Genomic DNA, 21,847 nt, shown 5'->3' on the forward strand with positions numbered 1-21,847 from the left:
TGCTTGAGCAGCAGTCATCACAACTTCCGGTAGGTGGCGCTTATTCTGACTATCCGCGCCTGCGCTTTGACAGAACTGTTCATTTTGGCGCGGCAGTTGAAAACATAGGAAGAAAGAAGCACTGCTGACAACAACGACAACGAAACTGCACAGAAATGTCTAATTTTTCAGACGTGTGCGTCAAGCTCGGTATAGCAGCTTTAGAGAAGGGTAAGTATATCGCAGATAAAGGCATTTAGATTGTCAGTAGCTTTGTGTTTTCTTGGTGGAGAACTGATTAAGGGGGAGGGGGGCAGGGCCAGACCTGAAAAAATATGTAAAGCATGGAGGCCCCTAACAGTGCGTCCTCCGGCTTGAACAAGTTATAAGAAAGAATCTTTGTCATAATTTTCTCCCTTACTATGAAACTACAACTTGTTGGTTTTCTGTCAAATCATAATTTTACTAAAAGAGAGACATGAAATATTTTGGCCTACAATCCTTTTACCATTTATAATGTGGGGTCTTCAAATCATATAGTTGGTTATGACTGAAGTAACGGACATTCAAAAACGTTTTATGCGGCAAAAACTGGTGAAAAACTAGCATTTTAAGCACTACAAGAACTGTTTACAAGAAACATAACTAGAAGATCAGTAATCTATTGGGCGTTTTTGAATGTCCGTTACTTCAGTCATAACCAACTATATGATTTGAAGACCCCACATTATAAATGGTAAAAGGATTGTAGGCCAAAATATTTCATGTCTCTCTTTTAGTAAAATTATGATTTGACAGAAAACCAACAAGTTGTAGTTTCATAGTAAGGGAGAAAATTATGACAAAGATTCTTTCTTATAACTTGTTCAAGCCGGAGGACGCACTGTTAGGGGCCTCCATGCTTTATGCTAAATTCAGGAAGTCAGTGGCTGCGTATTATGCTGAATTTGAGCAGACTAGCAACATTTCTCACTAAATTTAAGTGCCAATGACGATAACTATAAAATCATATATGCACCTATTTTGCTTAATGGTGAATTTAATAGAGTGGTCTAGCTACGAGTTACGAAGAATTAAAAGAACTGTAAACGCTGTAAATGTAATGTTTCAGAAGAAGGCATACCGAAAAAGGCCTCTATCAGTCTACTACTAGTACTAGTATATTCCTGTAATGTTATATGGCATTACTACATTAGGACAAATTTGACATGAAGCAACCCCAGTACAATTGTAACAGTACTGGGGTTCAAGCGCCTCCAACAGACCATTCTTAACTTTTAGCCTAGTGGTTAAGGTGTGCGGCCTGTAGACTGGCGGGCCCGGGTTCGATCCCTGGGAGCCAGGAGTCTGTGTCTACTCAGTGTTCTCGCCAGGCCTTTTCAGCATACTGGGCCCCCTATGCTGTGATTTGGACCCCCTATGCTGTGTTTCAACCAGCATAGGGGTGTTTCTTTCTGGGACAAACCTTGTGACCCTTCATAAATCTTATAAAAAGTTCATATTTGGCTTTAGAATGAGGCTGTGACAGAGGAAAAAGTCTACTTCACAAAATTTATCCCTCAAAATGCATGAAATAATGTCTCATTGGGTTATGAATTTACAAATTTTCCGGGGGAACATGCCGGACTCCCTACTCTGGTCATGTCTTCAGCACTCCACGCGTGACTTGCGCCGCTAAAGTTGGCCTTCTGTACCTGACCCCTATGCTGTGAAAAAATTCTGGTGAGAACACTGCTGCTCACCTGTTTGTTTCACAATCAAACATTCAACAACTATGCACATGTTTATTGGTTTACAGACTGGGTGGATCAGGTTTGGGACTGTGACTTCACCATCTGTGACCCGCCCACGGACGAGGCCGGGATCAGCATCGACAGGCGCTACAACGAGAGCCTTCTACGCGCCGGCCAGCTTCTGGCACGATACTCAAACGAGGACAACGCAGAACAAGGCGGACAGGTAAAGTCGGAGTAGTTGACAACTTTAAATTGTTTCCATCTAGGAAAATAGGGCAGATTTGGAAAGATTCTCATTGAATACTGTTCAGGGCGTTTCTAGGAAAAAATTGCAAGGGGGAAGCACTGCAAGGGAGCGGAGTAACCAAGCAACCTGGGGAAAGTGTTGAGTTTTAGAGAATTTTAAGTTAAATTGGGACATTCTAACTTAATGTAAGGCTTCCTTGGCGGCAAAATTACTGCCAGACAGATCATAGTTAAAGACTCTGGCCACATGTGACCTAGAAGCATCCCTGGTTAATCAGAATTGTATGCTTGTGAGTTGTCAGAGTATCTGCTCCCCAGGGTATGGTCAGGGCATGGGGGCGCAGTGCCCCTGTTCCCATGTTTAGATTTATCCCTGCTGTTAATTCATTAATTTTCGAGGGAACTTAGTTTCCCCGGTACTAGGAGGTTTTCTTGGTGATTGAACTGAAGTTTGTGGAAGTTTATACTACAATTCTGTAGTATATTTGCAATGTCATGATTTCACAATAAGATGTCTCTGTTGAAGCTGCCAAAAATATTGAAGAAAAAAAGTAGTAACCAAATAACGTTAACAGTAGTGCAGTCAGTATTTGTCTGTTGTCACAAATGTAGAGGTTTGACCAAGTTTTTTTCTCTTGACTACAGGACTTCTGGAGCCTCCTGTCTGACCATGACCTCTCGTACCGTAACATCATTGCCCTGGCCTTCTACTGTATTTACACAGGTGAGGTGGATTGTGAGAAGGTACACCTACATGTACATGCAAGAAGTCTGGTTTTAATCAAAATTAATGGTTTTCAAAGGATACATAGTAAAGTTTAACTTTCGTTGACGAAGGTTAGACATCCAGGTAATACGATATGCCAAATAAAAAACTCAAGCAACTGGATATGATTTTGGAAACGGTCAGACGTTTCAAGTAGCATCCAAGTTACTTTTCGTCAGTGACACTGAGCAAGATTTGTAGAACAGCAAGTTTTTAACCACGAACTATGAATTGATATGCAAATAAAGAGAAGACAATTTTAGAATGGGGAAACAAATAAGACAATGTTGATGTAATAGAGACAATAGCTCCTATTGTTTGGTATAGGAGCTAAAGCTGGTTCCCAAGTAGTGGATGCTACTTAAAACGTCTGACCGTTTCCAAAATCATATCCTAAAGCCACATTCAAGGATCAGGTCTGGATTTGAATCCAGTGGTTTGGGTTCAGGTTTGGTCCAAACCTGAACCCGTAGCATATTTGAATAATGTTATAATGGCATAACACAAGCAACTCGGCTAGATTGAGTTGAAGACTACTGTAGCGAGGCTGCATTGCACTACTAGCTGACGAAAAAGCGTCATGCTTCATCCTCAGTCTGAGGTTCAACGGCTTATAAAACTAGCTGATTTTCTGTGTCTACCTTGATGTCCCAGGCCAACAGAGAGTAGCCAGCGTTGTGGAGAAGGAGGCCGCCTGTCTGGCCACAAGTCTGTACTTCAACCTGCTGCAAGTGCCAGGTAAGGCTGGTAACACTCTTACACCGGACACAGATCACTAGCAGGGCTCAAAATACTGGGTGCATGAGCACCTGTGTTTACCCAAAATTGGAGCTGTGCACCTTATTTTTGACTGTGGGTGCACTGGTGCACCTAGATATTTTTGTACTCTATACTTAAGGGTACCGGTTCTCTTGTACACTAGCAATAGTAGTAGCATACAGAATATTCTTGAAATGTAAGTATCAGAAAAAATAATATAATCTTTTGGTGTACTTTATTTGATGTACTTGCTTGGTTGAAATTTGAAGTCTGGATACAATTCCAGATTGAAGTTCTTAAGAGAGGCAGTAGCGTCAAACTTATGTTTAACTGACATTCAACTTTATTTTATGTGGTGCACCCAAATTTTTTTCTGTGCACCTAATTCTTTGGGTTGGGTGCACCAGTGCACCTTTTTCCAAAAATGAATTTCAAGCCCTGTATACTGTTCCCAACCCCAGGTAGTGGTGCGTATGGCACGTTCCATGCAGTGCTGTTCGAAAAGGCGGTGAATGTACTGAAGCACTGGCCTCAGACTGGAGGGAACAAGCGCAAACACAAGAACGACGGCGCAGAAGTACAGGGGAAGAAACCACCCAAGGCACCCAGGAGGGGGGGTCAATCCCAGGGGAGGGAGGATGACATGGAGCAAGAGGGAGACAGGTCTGTTTTTATCTCCATGAAAAATGGAGATATTGTTTTCGGTGTGTCTGTCTGTCTGTCTGTCTGTGTGTGTGTGTGTGTTTGTGTTTCCGGACTACTGTAGTCAGCATAACTCAAGAACCTCTGGATGGATTATGATGATATTTGGTATGTGCAGCTGGGTATGTGGGTTGGTATTGGGTAGACAAAGGTCAAGGGCGATTTGGGCCCCCTGGTATGTGACCATGGTACTGCAGCAGAACTTCTGTTTTTTTGTATCTTTTGACCTGGACATGCTATGGTCTTGATTTTTTGTTGGCAGATAGCTTGTGGTGCAAGAAATAAGTGGTGTAGGTTTAGGCCCCTAGCAGCTTGCTCTGGAACTGCAGGGGCATTTTCGTCAAAATCTTCCAAGAGGAATAACTGAAGAAAGGAACGACTGATTTCCTTGATATTTTCCTTATATGCAGGTAGCTTAGAGAGAAATATACATGATGAAGTGCAAATTATACAAATTGGGAATTAATTTACATAATTCTTGGTACAAGGAACATTGGTTGGGAGATTGTCGTATGAGTTGTATTATTTACGGACGTGTGCAATAACATCGTCAGTTTGGTGAGCAAAATCCCCATGATGAAAAACAGTTTGTGTGATTTAAATTCATTGTCAGACACTTCCCGCTTGTTCTCATTTAAATGTACACATTTTGTAACTTCCGTTACCGTTTGAAGTAAGATGTTCCTGACATTAAAATATGCCACATTTAAGGTGACAAACTGTCGTTTTTATGACGACTCAAAACTTTTCTGGCTTTTAAAAACGACAGTTTGGCACCTTATATGTGGCATATCTTAATGTCAGGAATGTCTTACTTCAAATGGTAACGGAAGTTACAAAATTATGAAGACTTAAAACTTTTCTGGCTTTTAAAAACGACAGTTTGGCACCTTATATGTGGCATATCTTGATGTCAGGAATGTACTTACTTCAAATGGTAACGGAAGTTACAAAATTATGAAGACTTAAAACTTTTCTGGCTTTTAAAAACGACAGTTTGGCACTGCAGGGAATCATCTAAATCGGGAAAGAGGGGCGCTGTGCCCTCGTGTTTCAGCCCAGCGCCCCCTGGTCAAATTCAGATTTTGGCTTGATTAATATCCAGCATACAGCCTTCACTCAGCAATGGATTCTTCCATAAATACATAGAATTCACTCCCTTGCCTGTGTGTGCTACCTCTTATTCAATTTTTCTATAAAAAACCTTGCACCATCTATGTGGCATATCTTAATGTCAGGAACGTCTTTCTTCAAACGGTAACGGAAGTTACAAAATGTGTGCATTTACATAAGAACGAGCGTTCCATGTTGTTTTGACAGAGATGGGGAGAATGAGGATGAAGATGACAGCGATGATGAGGAGGTGGTCCTCTCCGCACAGGAGATGGGCAGGATCAAACAGCTGCTGATTGGCTGCCTGAAGGACCTGATCCGCCTCCTCCGCTGCGGACACTTCTCCCTCAAGGAGCGCCAGGAGAGTACCCAGCATGCACTGGAGGTATGACATCATCACTGTTTGAGTGTACCTGGCTTGTCTAACTATATTTACAGGTTTGCGTAGCAAAACCTTTGTTGGATCCATTGGCATGTGTGGTGGCCGCCATCTTGATTTTGTGACGTCGCAGGTTAGCCATACCATTTCATTGGAAGGGGTGTTTTTTTTTTTTTTTTTAATTTTTTATTTTATTATTATTATTATTCAAAGAACATAACAAGATACAATGAGAGAACCATCCAACAATAAGTGCTCATATACAAACAATAAGAAATCAGGTATAATAATAGTAACCGAAATTGGGTAATGATCACATAATTCATCGAACAGAGATGAATAATGTACTGTAACTGAAGATTAAGGGATTTCTTGCATGACAAAAATAACAACAGAAGTTTCAATGAAACAAGAAATGAATCATATGAATCACATATTCAGCTGCATAACGTGCCCCACTTCCCCAGGTGCTTGTCCAATTTGTCTTTCTTCAGGGCTACATAATACTCTACCTTGTAAAAAAAATGAACGTAGTTGAGAAAAGACTCAAAATTCAAAGTACTTGATTTTCTACATCTATATATATATACCTTAGCTAGTAATGTTATTAAATTTTCAATAGGGGGCGTTCCAGAGTACAAATTACCAAAAATAACATTGAATCCATTTAACATTAAATATCTAGAAGTTCTACGGTAATACCAGGTTTTGACTTTGTTCCAAAAGAGGGTTAAGTTCGGACATTCCCAAAAGACATGTATGTACGATTCATCCTCATCATGACAGAATGAGCACAGTGGGGTATCTATACATTTCCAAATATACAACAGCTTATTTGTAGGTAAGAACTTATGCAGAATCTTATATTGGAAAAATCTAGTTGATGAGTCAATAGTACATAACATCAAAGAGGTGTATACTTGTTTCCAGGGGATGGGGGTGTCAAAGAGGTACAGCCATGATAATTGCACCTTGTGAGAAGTATCAATAAGATTGTTACATATCAAAAAGAATCTATACATACTCTTATTAATTTTTATCTGTTTTAACCATCTATTGTTCTGTGTTGCAGGGATACATACTTGGCCTGGAGAAGTATCACATAAAACTGATTTCCATTTGTTGGGAATGGCAGAGATTAATTGATTATACTTAAAGTAATTACAAATTGTTCCATATTTTGTGCAGAATTCATCATAAGACATAATACTGCCATCAATATTCATGATATCATTTATAAAAACAATTTTTCGATTGATAAAGGCATTAAATATGACCGGTAAGCCTTCAATAAGAATATTTCCATTCATAAATAATAATTGTTGTTTGATCTCATCAGGGGTTGTGGGGATTTTATACTGATATGTGTACCATGCCAATAAGACTTCACTTAAAAACAAACTTATTCTAAGATGCTGTATAGACTTTAGCTGAAAGAAAGGAAAGAAAATTGATTGAAAAGCCGGGTGCATTTTTAACAGCCATGTACTAAACCAATGTTGATTAAAGTATAATTTGGGGACCCACGAAGCTTTTATTGTGAGAGCAAAGGCATACAGGTTTTTTAGATTTAGACCACCATTGTCAATGGAATTATAAATTGTTTTTCTACCAACTCTTTCAGGTCCTCCATTCCAGATGAAAGAGAAAATTTTCCGCTCATACTGTATAAATAACTGTTTGTCTGGCAATGGAAGCACCTGAAAGAGGTGGGTGAACTGAGGAACAATTAAAGAGTTAATAATAGCTATTTTACCAAATAAAGATAATTTTTTCCCTTTCCAGGGACATAAAATTCTATCTAATCTATTTAAGACAGGTTCAAAATTATCATCAATAATATTCTCTATATTCTCAGGTATATGGATACCTAATAATTTTACATTACCATTCACCCATTGAAAAGGGAGATGGGTAGGCAATTTGAAATTGCTGTTTTTTAGGGATCCAATTCTAAGAATTTTGCACTTTTCAACATTTAAGGAAAGGCCGGATATTTGAGAAAAATTTTCTAAATCTTGGAGAAGCGCATAAAAAGAGGCTAAATTAGGAGCAAAAGGGAAATTGGAGTCGTCTGCATACTGTGAAATTTTGGTACATCTCCCCTTCACAGATAAGCCAGACAAGTTTTCATTATGGCGAATCTTAATGGCTAAAACTTCAATAGCAAGAACAAAAAGATAAGGACTAAGGGGGCAACCCTGCCTTACACCTCGATGCAAGGTAAAAGGGTTAGACATATAACCGTTATTTAATACAGAGCTGATAACATTATTATGTAAAACTTTTACCCAGGCAATAAATTGGGGGCCGAAATTAAAAAATTCTAAAGATCGTATGATAAAGTCCCATCTAATAGTATCAAAAGCTTTTTGATAGTCCGCGATAAATATAAGACCAGGTTTATCTTCCTGTTCATAACAATCAATAGTCTCAAGAATACGTCTTATGTTATCTCCTATAAATCTACCATGAATAAACCCCGTTTGGTCTTCATGAATAATATCCTTAATAACAGATCTCACTCTTAAAGCTAAACATTTAGACAGTATTCTATAATCACAACATAGCAATGTAAGGGGCCTCCAATTGTCTAATAATGTAGGGTCTTTATCTTTCCCATCACTACCTTGTTTTAACAGTAAAGAAATAATTCCTTGTTTCTGGGTATTGGGTAGGAAACCTTGTGCAAGTGAATAATTAAAACATTCAAGCATGGGAACTTTAAATACCGAATAAAATTTTCTATAAACTTCAACAGGAATTCCATCTAAACCAGGGGATTTACCGTTTGAAAAGGTATTGATTGCATGAAATAATTCTTTCTCTGTGATAAGTCCCTCACAGCCCAGCTGCTGATCATTCGATAATACTCTACCATAATCTGTAGGGAAAAATTGTTGAGTTCTCTCAGGGGTTAGGGGCAATGGTGGGTCTTTAAAGGAATACAACTTCGAATAAAATTCAGTTTCTTTGTTTAAGATTTCTTCAGGGTTACAAGTGAAAATATCATCTGAGATTTTTAATTTCTGAACATTCTTTCTGGTATAATTTCTGTTAACCATATTTAAAAAATACTTTGTGCATCTCTCCCCAGAATCCATCCACTTGGCCCTTGATCTTATAAGTATACCATTTATGCGGTGTTTGTATAATAATTCTAATTCATTCTGTTTATTCTCAAGGTCCTGGAGTATAGGGTCTGGGGGGGAAGTCATATTATCAATTTGGGTGTTCAGTTTGTTTATATCATCAATTAATTGTTTCTCTCTGGATAAATATTGTTTTTTCTTAAAACTAGAATACTTAATACAGTGCCCCCTAAAAAAACATTTGGCAGCTTCCCATACAATATGGGGATTGGCTGTATTTCTATTGATATTAAAAAATTCATTCATAAGTTCAACAGTTTTCTGATAAAAAGATGTGTCTTCTAATAAAGATGTATTAAATTTCCAGTACCCCTTTCCCCGAGGGAATTCAGCAGTTACAAGGGACATAGCAATTAATTTATGGTCAGATTTAAAACTGTCGGCAATCACACATTTGTTTACTTTATTAATTAACTTAAAACTAACTAGGAAATAATCTATCCTACTCGCTTGACGTCTACGACGCCAAGTGTATCTGATGGTGTTAGGGTTACGAAATCGCCATATGTCGTTTAAATCAAATTTGCCTGTCAGTTCAGAAATGGAGTCATGAGCTTTAGGGTGATATATTCTATTTGTACCAAGTCTGTCTAGTTGTGGGTTTTGTACTGTATTGAAATCTCCAGTTATAACTAAATTTTCATTACATTCAGGAAAATTATCTACTTCCTCTAATAAAGTCGAAAAGAATACTGGGGAATCCTCATTAGGGGCATATAAACTAACTATACAAAATCTAAATTCATCAATTGTTAAATCTACAATAACAAATCTTCCATCAGAATCCGTTTTGACTTGGTTAATAGACGGATTGATGTTGTTTTTAAAAAGAATGGCTGTACCCCTTTGACTGGAGGTTCCATGAGAAAATAAAATGGTTCCCCCCCACTCATTTTGCCATCTACTCTCATCAGATAAAACAGAATGGGTTTCTTGTAAACATATGATTTGGTACGGTTTATCATTTAACCAAGTAAAAACCCCCCTACGTTTAATAGAATCACCTAGACCATTACAATTATAACTACAAATCTGTACCTCCACCTGGGTCATGGCATCTGGGGAATGTCAGGAATACTGGACAGGCATCTGGGGGAATGGTGCGCAGCAAAATCATGATGACAAGTGAACTAATGTAAACAAATAAAGTTAAATAAAGGGTAACAAAATTCATAATCAATGTGATAAAATGATTGTCAAAACTATTGTTAACAAACAAAAGTACATAAATGGTAATCGAAACAAAGTGTGAATGCGAAATCCAGATATAATAAATCATTGAACAAAGGTTTAAAGAACTAATGATCAAAGAAAATGGATGGTTTACATGTATGAGCAAACAAAACAAAACAAAACTCAAGTATAACTCGAATGGATGGTTCCCATGAAAACATAAATACAGGGTCACTCTATATGGGGCACTGTACATGTGTGGCTCCAATGAAATTTATCAGTATTCCGCAGAAAAGAAGAAAGTGCATAATTATAAAGCTATAGCAGAGCAAACTTAAAGAACTCAATCAATAAATCATATCACTTATCAGCACAATCAGCAACATTAATTATTCAACAACCAAATCAAATCATACAGGCAACAAAATATAAGATAAAGGTAACAAAACAGAAAATTATGGGCCAACAAGGCATCATATCTATTCAAATCAATATGTAACAGAACATAATAGAAATCAAAATAATAAACAGTGGTTAACTGTATTATATTAAAGAAACTCTGTTAATCAATGTGCACATACTATTGTAGACTGCAAATAACACCTTTATCTTGGAAATAAATGCAGAAAGCACTCTTCTGAGTTTCAATCTTTTAATATCAATCAATCGATTATGCATGCATTACAAACATACATATGAATTATAATATAATACAATACAATAATACATTTCTGAACCACGACAACTCTTCGACTTAATTTCAAAGCCACAATACACATGTATGTTGAACTAAACAAAAGCGAAAACATTTTGATGTGGTTTCTGAGTTGTATATCTTCCAATAATTCAAACGTTGCTACTTCCTGAGAAGAAGTGCCAACACTACAAGACCTTGGCTTAATTCCTGAGTCATGTAATTTAACAGATCACAAGTTCTTCATTCTCTGTGTCTCAATACCAAGTTAACAGTTCAGAAAGCTCTTGCTGTCATAAGTGTCAATCACAGTTCAAACCTGTTTCACCTCCATAGAGTCTTTGGTAGCAAATACCATGTCCACAGCATCCACTTTCTTCACAGTCTTCCCGTCAACAAGTAAAATCGCACATGTGTCCTTCGGAGGGGTCCAGATGGAAATCCTGAAGTCTCTGCGGTTGTCCCTGGCTCTGGAGATCTCAGCATCGCGGTCGGGAACGAGTTTCCCCCGGGCCTCCTGAAGTGGTCTCGGGAGATGTTCGTGCACCACGTAGTCGTAGTCCTTCTCTCTCCGTCGTCTTCTCCCAGCACGCAGGATCAAGTCTCTCTGTTGGAAGTTCACAAGTCGGGCCAACATTGGGGGGTTCGGTCGAGTCTGTGTTGGTTTGGCGAGCCGATGTACAGCTACCAGTGAAATCTGTTCTTGTATGTTCAGCTGCTTAGAAACGAAGTCCCTAAACACATGTGCAGAATCCTCGTCCTTATTCCACATCAATCCCCGAACTATCACATCAGATTTCATGGAGTACCTTTCTGCAAGAAGATCTGCCCTGACTCTCTCACGGCGTTCCTGTTGTAGCGCATGTCGTAGTTGAGTCAGTTCGTCGCTCTGAAAGCTGGCGCCATTCTCGAGGTCGTTGACCCTCCCTCGCAGTGTAGTGATTTCCGCCGATATGTCCGCCACTTTGGCGTCTAAAGTCTCCAGCTTACTTCCCACAGTTTTGAACTCTGAGAGCACTGCCTCATGCTGCTGCTTGGAGTGGGACAGAAATAGCTGTGCCAGTGCACGGAGTTCAGGCGAGAAACTATCCAGGCTCGGCTCGCACTCCGCCATCTTGGCTAGCTTGGAGGGGGGGCTCTTGCTCTGTCCGGGAACAGTCTGCTCTTTGCTGACGTTTCTTCCTCGTTTGCCCCGGCCTTTCGACATTAAAAGGTGCTACCAAGTATTGTCGGTCCCTTTTTGACGAAAAGGGTAGACAACGTAGCTTTAAAAAGGGTACTTGCGCGGAAAGAAGGTTGAAAATGTGGAGCCACCACAATTCACGTCTTACGTGGGGGCCGCCATCTTGAATTTTTTTTTGGGGTCGCTAGTGTTCTCTCTATTTCTAACAAATCGGCACACAACTATCACACATTCAAGTCAAATAAAAAGAAAAATTCAATATTCATATTTATAAAAAGACCCCGTAATCGCTAAACTAACACAGCAAACCTGAAGTACATGTAGCACAGAATAATACTTAACTCTAGTTCCAGTTGCTTGAATAACTATTTTTGGCGCATATTTCCCTCTTAGGCCATATTGATTTGATTATATGGATGACGTCCTCTGGGGACCCCTAAACTGATGCAAGCGTGCAAATAAAATAAAAAATTTGGCAAAAAAAAGTTGCCTTCATTATGAAATCTAGAATGAACAGAGAGTATGGTATACCGAAATATAGACTCTTCATTTTCGTTCTTTCAAAACTTCTTCTTTGTCTTTGGAATTGACTTTGGCATTCTACAACATTTAGCATTTTGAGCCCTGTGTTTTACTAGATACTAGATTTATGGAGGCAAAATTGAGCTAATATTCTCCTGGTTATGCTTTTTTTAGTTTACTGTAAGGCCACACCATTTTAATTTCTTGGTTAACAGAATTTTTTCTAGAAATACTAGATTAGAAAACAGAATCTCAGAGGAAAGTTTGTACTTTGGTGCACACAATTTCAGGGAGTGAACAGGGTCAGGTGCAAGTTTTCACCGCAGCCTTCTGTTTTCATGATTTTTTTTTGCTAACATTAAAAACAAAATCTGTTATCCAAGAAATTAGATTGGTTTGGCCTTATAGAAGTTGATTTCTAGTTGATTTATCCCATATCATCCCTCTGTATGTCGTTGGTGTTGATGTTGTTGTTGTTGTTGTTGTTGTTGTTAGACCCTGGTGTCCCTGACGAGGGTGGAGCTGACCAGTGAAGACTTGAGCTACAGTACAGACCTGAGCCTGGGCCATGTGTCGTCCCTCACACAGCTGGCGTACATGGCTCTCAGTATTCTCTCAACCGGAGCACACGGAGAGGTCAGTATCTCTGTAACAGTGGGGATCAACCTCCACTAACTGACCAGTCTAACTGGTCTGGACCTTTTTAGCCTAGTGGTTAGCGCATTGGATTCACAAGCCATGTGGATTGGGATCGGCGCGGGTGCGAATCCAGGGAGTGCCGTACTCGCCCCTTTGGGTTTTTACAGTGTTTCCACACCGGCCCTGTGAGTAATGGCAAAGAGTGCCACACAGGGATGTCATACTCTGAGACTCGAGACAAGTCTAAAAAGAAAAGGGGAATAGTGTAACAGTGGGGATCAACCTCCACTAACTGACCAGTCTATCTGGTTCGGACCTTTTAGCCTAAAGCATGTTGGATTCGCAAGCTGTGCGGATTGGGATCGGCGCAGGTTCGAATCCCGGGGGCGGTGTACTCGCCCCTTTGGGTTTTTACAGTGGTTCCCACACCGGCCCTGTGAGTAATGGCAAAGAGTGCCACACAGGGATGTCGTACTCTGAGACTCGGGACGAGTCTAAAAATAAAAGGGGGAGTAGTGTAACAGTGGGGATCAACCTCCACTAACTGACCAGTCTAACTAGTTTAGCCAAGTGGTTAGCGCGTTGGATTCCCTAGCCGTGCGGAATCGGGATAGTCTTGGGTTCGAATTCCGGGAGCGGCGTACTCGTCCCTTTCGGTTTTTACATCTCGTTTCTTCCTTCCTCCCATCATAGAGTCAATTCCACATCACCGTGTGGGTGTTTGTTGCCTTTTTTGCTAACATTTTTATCTCAATGAAAAATGGAGATATAATTTTGGGTGTGTCTGTCTGTTTGTTTGTCTGTTTGTGTTTCCGGACCTTTGTAGTCAGCATAACTCAAGAACCTCTTGATAGATTACGATGATATTTGGTATGTGGGCAGGTGTTGTGAAGCCGAAATTCAAGGTCAATTTTGGGCCCCCTGGTATGTGACCTTGGTACTGCAGCAGAAATTCAATTTTTGTATCTCTTCACCTGGACGTGCTCTGGTCTTGATTTTTTTGGTGGCAGATAGCTTGTGGTGTAATGAAGACGTGGTGTGGGTTTGGGCCCCCTAGCAGGTTGCTCTGGAACTGCAGGGGCGTTATCGTGAAAATCTTCTAAGGAGAATAACTGAACAAAGGAACGATGGATTTCCATGATATTTAGTATACAGGTAGCTTAGACAGAGATGTAAACAATGAAGTTCAAATAATGTTAATTAGGACTTAATTTGCATAACTAATGAGGTGAATCTATATTTGCAGTGTTTCCATTATCAGACTCAAATACATCTAGCATATGTAGTTTATGGAAAGTGGAGCATCAACAGATACCAATTATGCAAATAAATTCCTAATTTGCATCTTTAATGAAAAAACACCATTATTCATCTAATTGGAAAATTACAGGACTGTCAATATTGCAACATGTGTAAGTTCAGGGTGCGAAATACCAGGTTGCACGTTGCACAGTGCAACAAGATTTTGGTTGGTGCAAGTTAATTCCAAACCCAGGTAGCGCAGTGTGCAACCTTATATTTTGAGCCAAAGATCTCAATCGGAGCCCTGGAAGCTCACAAAAACACAGTATCACTCTCATAAAATTTGGTAAATCTTCAATTGAAATAAAGAAATCAACACTTTTTCGTTTTAAACCATCATAAACCCTTCATAGATCGTGGAATTTGAGCTGAAAAATACGAAAACACACTGCCCTCGGCTAAACAAGATGTTTTTAGGTCAATGGGAACACAATACTATCTAATTTATATTTTGAAATATTAGTAGTATTATACACTGCATACGAGCTTGATTTTAAGAAATCGGTGAATGTTGCTGGAGCAACCTGAAATTTGGATGTGCAACCTAGCCTTTGCCCTAGGTTGCAACATGGGCAACCTGGCTCAAAAAAGTATTTCGCACCCTGAAGTTAGATACTTAGTATGCAGGTAGCTTAGACAGAGATATACATAATGAAGTGCAAATTGTGCTAATTGTGACTTAAAGATAAGTTACTGTTAAAAACAATTTCTAACATTTATTTGATGTTCTAAATATTTTCTACCATTTTCCAACAGGTTAGAACAATTTTTCACACTATGGACTTCATTTTAAGGTAGATATGACGCCAAATCCTACTTATGCTAATTACCTTTTGGAATGGTTGTTACTGCAGGTTGTTGCCATGGTGACCAGTTTGTTCCGTCTACTGCTGCCCAATGTGCTGATGATGGGGGAGGGGGGCAGCGTGGCACCCAACGCTATTCCACAGGCCTTGCAAGTCATCAGTTCACAGGTAACGCCTTTTCCACTTTATCTGTCACACCAGATAAGCAATGTTTGAGTTAAAGGAGCAAGTTGGCAACTTGTTTGAGTGTGTGTAATCCCCATGGCACAAGCGGTAACGCAACCCCGCTGCTTCGCCATCTGGATCAAATTCGGTGGATCCTAGGGCCCAAGTTCGATCCTAGGGGTCGACTCCAGCTCGGACATGTTGTAAGGGATTGCATTCGTCATTTCGGATGGTGACGTTAAGCCGGCGGCGGCTGTGTTTGAGGGAGCTTCAGGCATAAGCCTCAAGCATCAAACCTCTGCACGTAAAAGAACCCAGCACACTTATCGAGAAGAGTAGGGGTGACCTGGTGTGCTTGGTCAAAAACATGAGCCGAAGCGAAGCCGCATTGTACTACCACTACTTGAAAAAGCATTATGCTTCACCTCAATTGAGGATGACTGCTTTACCTTTCTTTTTTTTACCTTAACTTACGTGCATCAAACTGTGACCTGGCTTATACTGTTTTGTTTTGAAGGCTGTTGGGTACGCGTGTCACCTGGCGCAGCAAGGTGGGGAGGCCGTGATGCCGGTGTACCGGATACTCCTACAGCACTCCTGCTGGAGGGTACCTGACAAGGCTGGTAGGGCTGGCTGCTTCTTCCCATTTCTTGGTGTAGAGTTTGTGCAGGCAGGTTCTGTAAATATAGAATACAACACGGGGTATTCCGTATCTCCCGAGGTACCAGCCCGACCGCGGGTAGGATCGCCTGACGGAAAAACACACATTTCAATGTTGAATGCGCCAGAAGTTGCAAAAAACTGTAACTCAACATCGATTCCAACCTCCGAATCCGGTATTCGAATTTTTGACGGCGGCGCAACCGGTGCGCTCGAAATGCATTCTAGGTATTCTATGGAAGCCCGTGTGATACAACTTAGAACCCTGTGTGATACGGAAAATTATCACAAGGTCCGGAACACCCGCATCGAACGTTTTCACGGCCCAGGTATGACATAAATGCATTTACCGGTATCTACCCGGGGCTAGGGCTTTGTACATATACCTAAATAAAAATTCAGGTACGGGTACCGTACAGGTACAGAAGTTTAGGTACAGGTCCGGACCTGTACATGTACCTAAACAAGTTTGCTCAATTATCTGTAAATTAAACATGTTACAATTAATTGTTAATGTTTTCGCGGCCCACATGTTTGACATGAATAGATGTACGTACTAGTATGTAAAGCCAGTGGGATTCTGTTTCAGAGTACCGAACGCGTGTGTCCCAGAGCGTGGTGAAGATGTTACAGGTCCTTCCCACGCCAGCATACGCCAGCTTCCTGGAATGGCTTTACCGGTGAGTTAGTATCTTAATACACATGGCTTCTGTAAGTTACATGTAGCTTGGATTAAACAAGGAAATGTTGTACGCCATAAGTATTGTTGATTTATAAATCTAGGTGTTGTTTTTTGTCTGTTTGTTTGTCTTGGTTTGTGATCAAGTTTCAGGGCTCGAAATATAGTGGGTGCATGTGCACCCTTGTGCCCCCAAAATTGGAGCTGTGCACCTAATTTTTGACTGTGGGTGCACCAGTGCAACTAGATATTTTGTAGGCGATAGGGTAAAAGTAGTATAATTTGTACACTATTATACAGAATATTATTGAAATGTAAGTATCAGAAAAAGCAATACCGGTACAACCATTTGTTTTATTTTATTCTATATGTATTACTACTGTCTTAGAATTACAGATTGAAGTTCTTAAGAGAGGCAGTAGTGTAAACTTTGAATATGCTTTGCTGACATTGAACTTTGTTCTATATGGTGCACCCAAAATTCATTCTGTGCACCTAATTTTTTTGGTTGGGTGCACGTCCAAAAATGAATTTCGAGCCCTGAGTTTGCTCCCCCTGGCATGGGTCCAAGTTTGTTCCTGGGCTTCCTCTGGAGACTGGCAGGATGTGGAGGTCGAGCTGACACATTTTTTCTTTAATTCCAGGTTTTCCAGGTCCGCCAAGAACGGCCACCGTACCTTTGGACTGGACATGGCGCTGGCATTGCTTCCGGAGCCAGAGCGCGAGATCGAAGATAACGTCCAGGACGACCACTTCATCTACCTCACCCGCATGTTTCTACTGGAGAAGATGATCATTGCTAGGTAATGGTTTGGTCCCAATTGCGCCGGTGCCCGTAGAGGGTGTAGTCCAGGCCAGGCCCCGAAGTCAGAAAATAGCTCACAATGTCTTTTGTTACCGTGCTGATTTTAAGTCTGGGTTAAAGTCACCAAGGGGCCCGGCAGGGTATCCCACGGGGCCACATAGACATCACGCCCTAAAGTGCAAAAAAACAGCCGTGAACTACCTGGTGGGGCCCCTTTTTCTACTTCAAGAGACCAAAGCATAAGATACACAAATCCTCACTATCAACAGTTGGACAGTTCCCACACATTGTTAGTAAATTTGTATTTAGCTAGCTCAAGAAAAACATACTTTTGAAAAGCCAGAAAAGTAAGTGTTGTGATATTTCGCAACTCCATGTTAAATCACCATGGTTTGCCTCTCAAAGGTATGTTTTTTTGCAAATTGCAAGAATGAGTTTCCAAACTGGTTGATGTTCACTGTGACGTCACATACAGTCTGAGACAATCAAGACTAGTCATAATCTAATTACCCTGCGAGATATAACCTCCCGTTTCTGATTTTTGTTGTTGATGGTGCAATGTTCAATAACAGAAGAAGCCTGTATATTTGGCGCAAATGTGTATGATAATAGAATTTTCCTCACAGTCATTGATTGTAATAGATATGTTTTGGTTTGATACATTGTACGAAGTTTAATTCTAAAATGGTGAATGTCATTCTGTCCAGGTGCTCGGACGTAGCGCCCAACGTTCGCGGCCGAGCCCTCAGCTGTCTGTCTCAGTGTATCTCCTCGGAGAACCCCAACATCGTCCTGCTGTTCCAAGAGTTCTTTGCCTCGTCCTTGGCCAAAACCCCCGGGGTACAGCGGTCCAACACCCCACTCACAGGTACTGTAAATGCAGAAATGTTAGCGGTGGTTTTATGTTCGCGGTTTTCGCGATAAGCTCTTTAATTTGTTGCGAACATAAAACCTCCGCGAACATTTCTTGCCCTCCTACCCTCTTGTCTACTATTGTCTCAAACGCAAACTTAAAACCACCGCTCCATTTTCTCCCTACCACGAAATTAAAACATGCAAACTTAAATGCATTTACAGTACTGGGTCGTGAGGAGTTTCTGTATTTAATGCAGGAATGTTTGCAGTGTTTTTATGTTCACGGTTTTGGTTGAACCCTGGCTTAACTGCGAACGTAAATAGCTGTTCCATTGTGTGACCGTAGCGCTACTATAGTTTTAAAGGTGAACCCAAAACCACCACGAACATTCCATTTGCTACGTAATCACAAATTTAAATCCCCGTAAACATTTCTGCATAGTCAGAATATTTTGTTCATCCAGCTTGATTGTATGAAGTTCAACATTGTACTAGATATTGATACAAACAATTTGAATGCTCTAAAAATTTGAAAAAGCAAAAGAAGTGCTCTGTTTTAGAATGATGGAAATATTGAGAATGTCGGGTGAGTTACTACATGTACATAACACTGACAACTTTGTCTTCCTGCCTTCCCTAGGGGGTTCAACTGCGCTGACTCCCTTGGGGTTGACCCCCTCCCCTGGTGCCAAAACCCCCCTGGGGGAGTCCCCTGCCCCTAGGGATGTCTCCTTTGGTGTGGGTGCAGCAGGCGGGACCCAGAACTTGTTTGCCATGCTGGGGGATCGTCTGAACGATGACAAGGTCGGAGTTCGTAAAGCGGCCCTTCAGGTAAGGTAGTATCCTAGCAACAGGTTATAGTATTAGCCAGCAGGGCGTCATGGTGTCTTTTGGACGCCCTACACTAAAAAACAAGGAAATTGGACGCCAAGAAGACACCCTGTATCCCTGGTAATTACAATGTAACAATGTACATACACAATCATGCACATGTGTTCCCACCACACACTCACTGCAAAATGGACCATTTCACATACAAGACAGTTGAACAGCATGTAAATTGATTGATATGCAATACTACCAGGTAATTGTTAATCCATAGAGTACGAAATTGGGAAGCTCCCATTGACTTATTCTCTTACTGTTTTTGGCTATGCCTCTGGGGGCGATGGCTCTAAATGCCTCAAATTTCGGTTTTTATCACTTATATTTATCGTGTGTACCTCCACTACAGGCATTTGAAAGCCTTGTGTCGATCGGTGAAGGAGGTTGAGATTATCTATTTTTGGCTATGCCTCTGGGGCGAAGCCTCTAGATGCCTTTACATTTATCGTGTGTGCCTCCACTACAGGCATTTGAAAGTCTGGTGTCCATCAGTCCTACCCCTCCGTCAGTGAAGGAGGTGGAGATTATCTATTTTTGGCTTTGCCTCTGGGGGGAAGACTCTAAATGCCTCTGCAATTTACATTTATCGCGTGTGCCTCCACTACAGGCATTTGAAAGCCTTGTGTCGATAAGTCCCACCCCTCCATTGGTGAAGGAGGTTGAGATTATCTATTTTTGGCTATGCCTCTGGGGCGAAGCCTCTAGATGCCTTTACATTTGTCATGTGTGCCTCCACGACAGGCGTTTGAAAGTCTGGTGTCGATCAGTCCCACCCCTCCGTCGGTGAAGGAGGTTGAGATTATCTACCAGCGCTGTATGGACGTGTCGCTGTCCGTCAGGAAGCAGGCGCTCCAGTCCCTCACCACCGTGCTGCACAAGAACCCCGCCCTCCCGCACGTCCACAAGCTCTGGCTGGAGGGGGTGGTGCCCGCCGTCATGGACAGGGAAACAACCTGCTCGGAGAAAAGTCTGGAGGTCGGTCATCGGTGATTGTATAGTAGAGCTGTGTACCGTTACAGTGTACCAATACAGTACTGGTATTATCAATTAGGTACAGTTCCAAAATACCTGAACCCTGGTGTACTGGTACTGTACCGGTACTAATCAGGTCTAGCCTGGATAACAGGTAAGGGCAGTGGAGAGAAGCCACATCTATACTTACATGTATTGCAGCACAGAAAAACACCTTTGAAAGTCTGGAGTCAAATTTTCATAAAAATAATGTCTAGCACAATTAAACATTATCTAATGTTATCAGTTCAAACATGCTTTTTTTCAAACCATATTGAAAATCCACCATTTTCTTTTGAACAAGTAGTTCAGGTACTGTACCTAAACCCCTGTACCTGTACCTAAAACTTGTTTAGGTACACAGCTTTATTGTATAGACATAGAAGAGATTGATGTTACAAAACATAGTAACTGATATACATGTAGACTAAGTTTTATTTGTTAGGGCCCATTCACACTTTCGTGTATATTCATGTCTGTAGGATTTGTGTATTTTTTATTTAACATTTTTTTGGTTTCGGTAAAGAGTTTGGGGGAAAGAAGTTGTTTTCTACTTTGACCCACCGTTGTGCAGCCTCAGGTCATCGAACCAAAAAAAGGATTTCTTCGGCTGCAAACTTTACCTAAATCAAAGAATTGTCAATGCGGAACTCATACTGAATTGCAAATATGTACGCACAAGTGTGAACGGGGCTTAAAGACTGTTACATGTACATTTGTAGTTTATACAGCTCTAAGTGATTAAGTTGTTGGAGCCAAAACTGTGGACTAGTTTGTAGGTCTCACTGTTGATTTAGCCAGGAGATAACAGTCAGAGGGTTTCTCCCAGAACCCAGAGGTCCTGGGTTCAAATCCCCAGATTTGCCACCGATGTTGTGCCCTTATGAAAGGCACTTTACATGACTTTCCTCATTCCACACACTCAGGTGTAAAATGGGTACCTGACTTCGGTTGGGGAGGTAAAAGGCGGTAGAAGGAGAGTTTGGGGCAACCCCTTCCAATACTGTGCCCTAGACACGGTGGATAACATAAACAACCAACTTATCACAGCCTCTAAAAGGCTATGGGACTACATGATTTACCCCTTTTTTTACCTTTATGTGAGTATACGGTCACTGTAAAGGGCTCCCATATTTTAACAATGTTTCAAAAAAGTTACACTGTACATAAACATTAAAACTACATCATGTATGTCATATTGGGTCCGTATTGCAGCTACTTGAGGACACCATCCTGGAACAGATTGACGATGTTGGAAAATCCCAGAACGAAGACTGCGACCTTGCCTGGAACTTACTCAAGGTCATAGCTGGTATCGAGGGTCAGGAGCTGAGGTCAGTTTCATTATCTACAGTTAAATCTAAGCTAGAAATAATAACAAAAGGCTACATTATCATATCAGTGAAAAGGGAGGTTTTGTTTTCAGTCTGTGTGTTTGTTTGTTTGTTGGTTGGTGTGTGTCCGTAGATATTTGAATATTGTAGAGTGACAGGATGTGAGGCAGATGATGGTGTAACCAGAGACTGGCAGGATGGGAAGGTTGGCTTGGCTTGGCCCGGGTCCAAAGTTGGTCAAACCGGCTGGAAATAAAACAGTAAGACAGAATTAGCGACAAATTTTGACACATAATTGCTGA

At 40.8% G+C, this 21,847-nt stretch overlaps 1 protein-coding gene across 4 annotated transcripts in view; it reads left to right on the forward strand.

Annotated features, from left to right (window-relative positions):
• LOC136432421 (condensin-2 complex subunit D3-L-like) overlaps nt 1-21,847 on the forward strand; it is a 38,849-nt gene continuing 17,002 nt past the window's right edge. For all 4 annotated transcript variants that reach the window (XM_066423690.1, XM_066423694.1, XM_066423692.1 and 1 more), the window contains exons 1-15: nt 1-210; nt 1,778-1,938; nt 2,607-2,685; nt 3,382-3,465; nt 3,948-4,149; nt 5,509-5,686; nt 12,900-13,040; nt 15,200-15,319; nt 15,834-15,939; nt 16,566-16,656; nt 17,300-17,458; nt 18,168-18,328; nt 18,956-19,146; nt 19,942-20,175; nt 21,427-21,545. In XM_066423690.1, the coding sequence (XP_066279787.1) occupies nt 156-210; nt 1,778-1,938; nt 2,607-2,685; nt 3,382-3,465; nt 3,948-4,149; nt 5,509-5,686; nt 12,900-13,040; nt 15,200-15,319; nt 15,834-15,939; nt 16,566-16,656; nt 17,300-17,458; nt 18,168-18,328; nt 18,956-19,146; nt 19,942-20,175; nt 21,427-21,545 (2,081 nt within the window). In that variant the 5' untranslated portion in view covers nt 1-155. The remainder of the gene's footprint in view (nt 211-1,777; nt 1,939-2,606; nt 2,686-3,381; nt 3,466-3,947; nt 4,150-5,508; nt 5,687-12,899; nt 13,041-15,199; nt 15,320-15,833; nt 15,940-16,565; nt 16,657-17,299; nt 17,459-18,167; nt 18,329-18,955; nt 19,147-19,941; nt 20,176-21,426; nt 21,546-21,847) is intronic.

This window comes from Branchiostoma lanceolatum, chromosome 4, assembly GCF_035083965.1.
Source record: "Branchiostoma lanceolatum isolate klBraLanc5 chromosome 4, klBraLanc5.hap2, whole genome shotgun sequence".
NCBI lineage: Eukaryota > Metazoa > Chordata > Leptocardii > Amphioxiformes > Branchiostomatidae > Branchiostoma > Branchiostoma lanceolatum.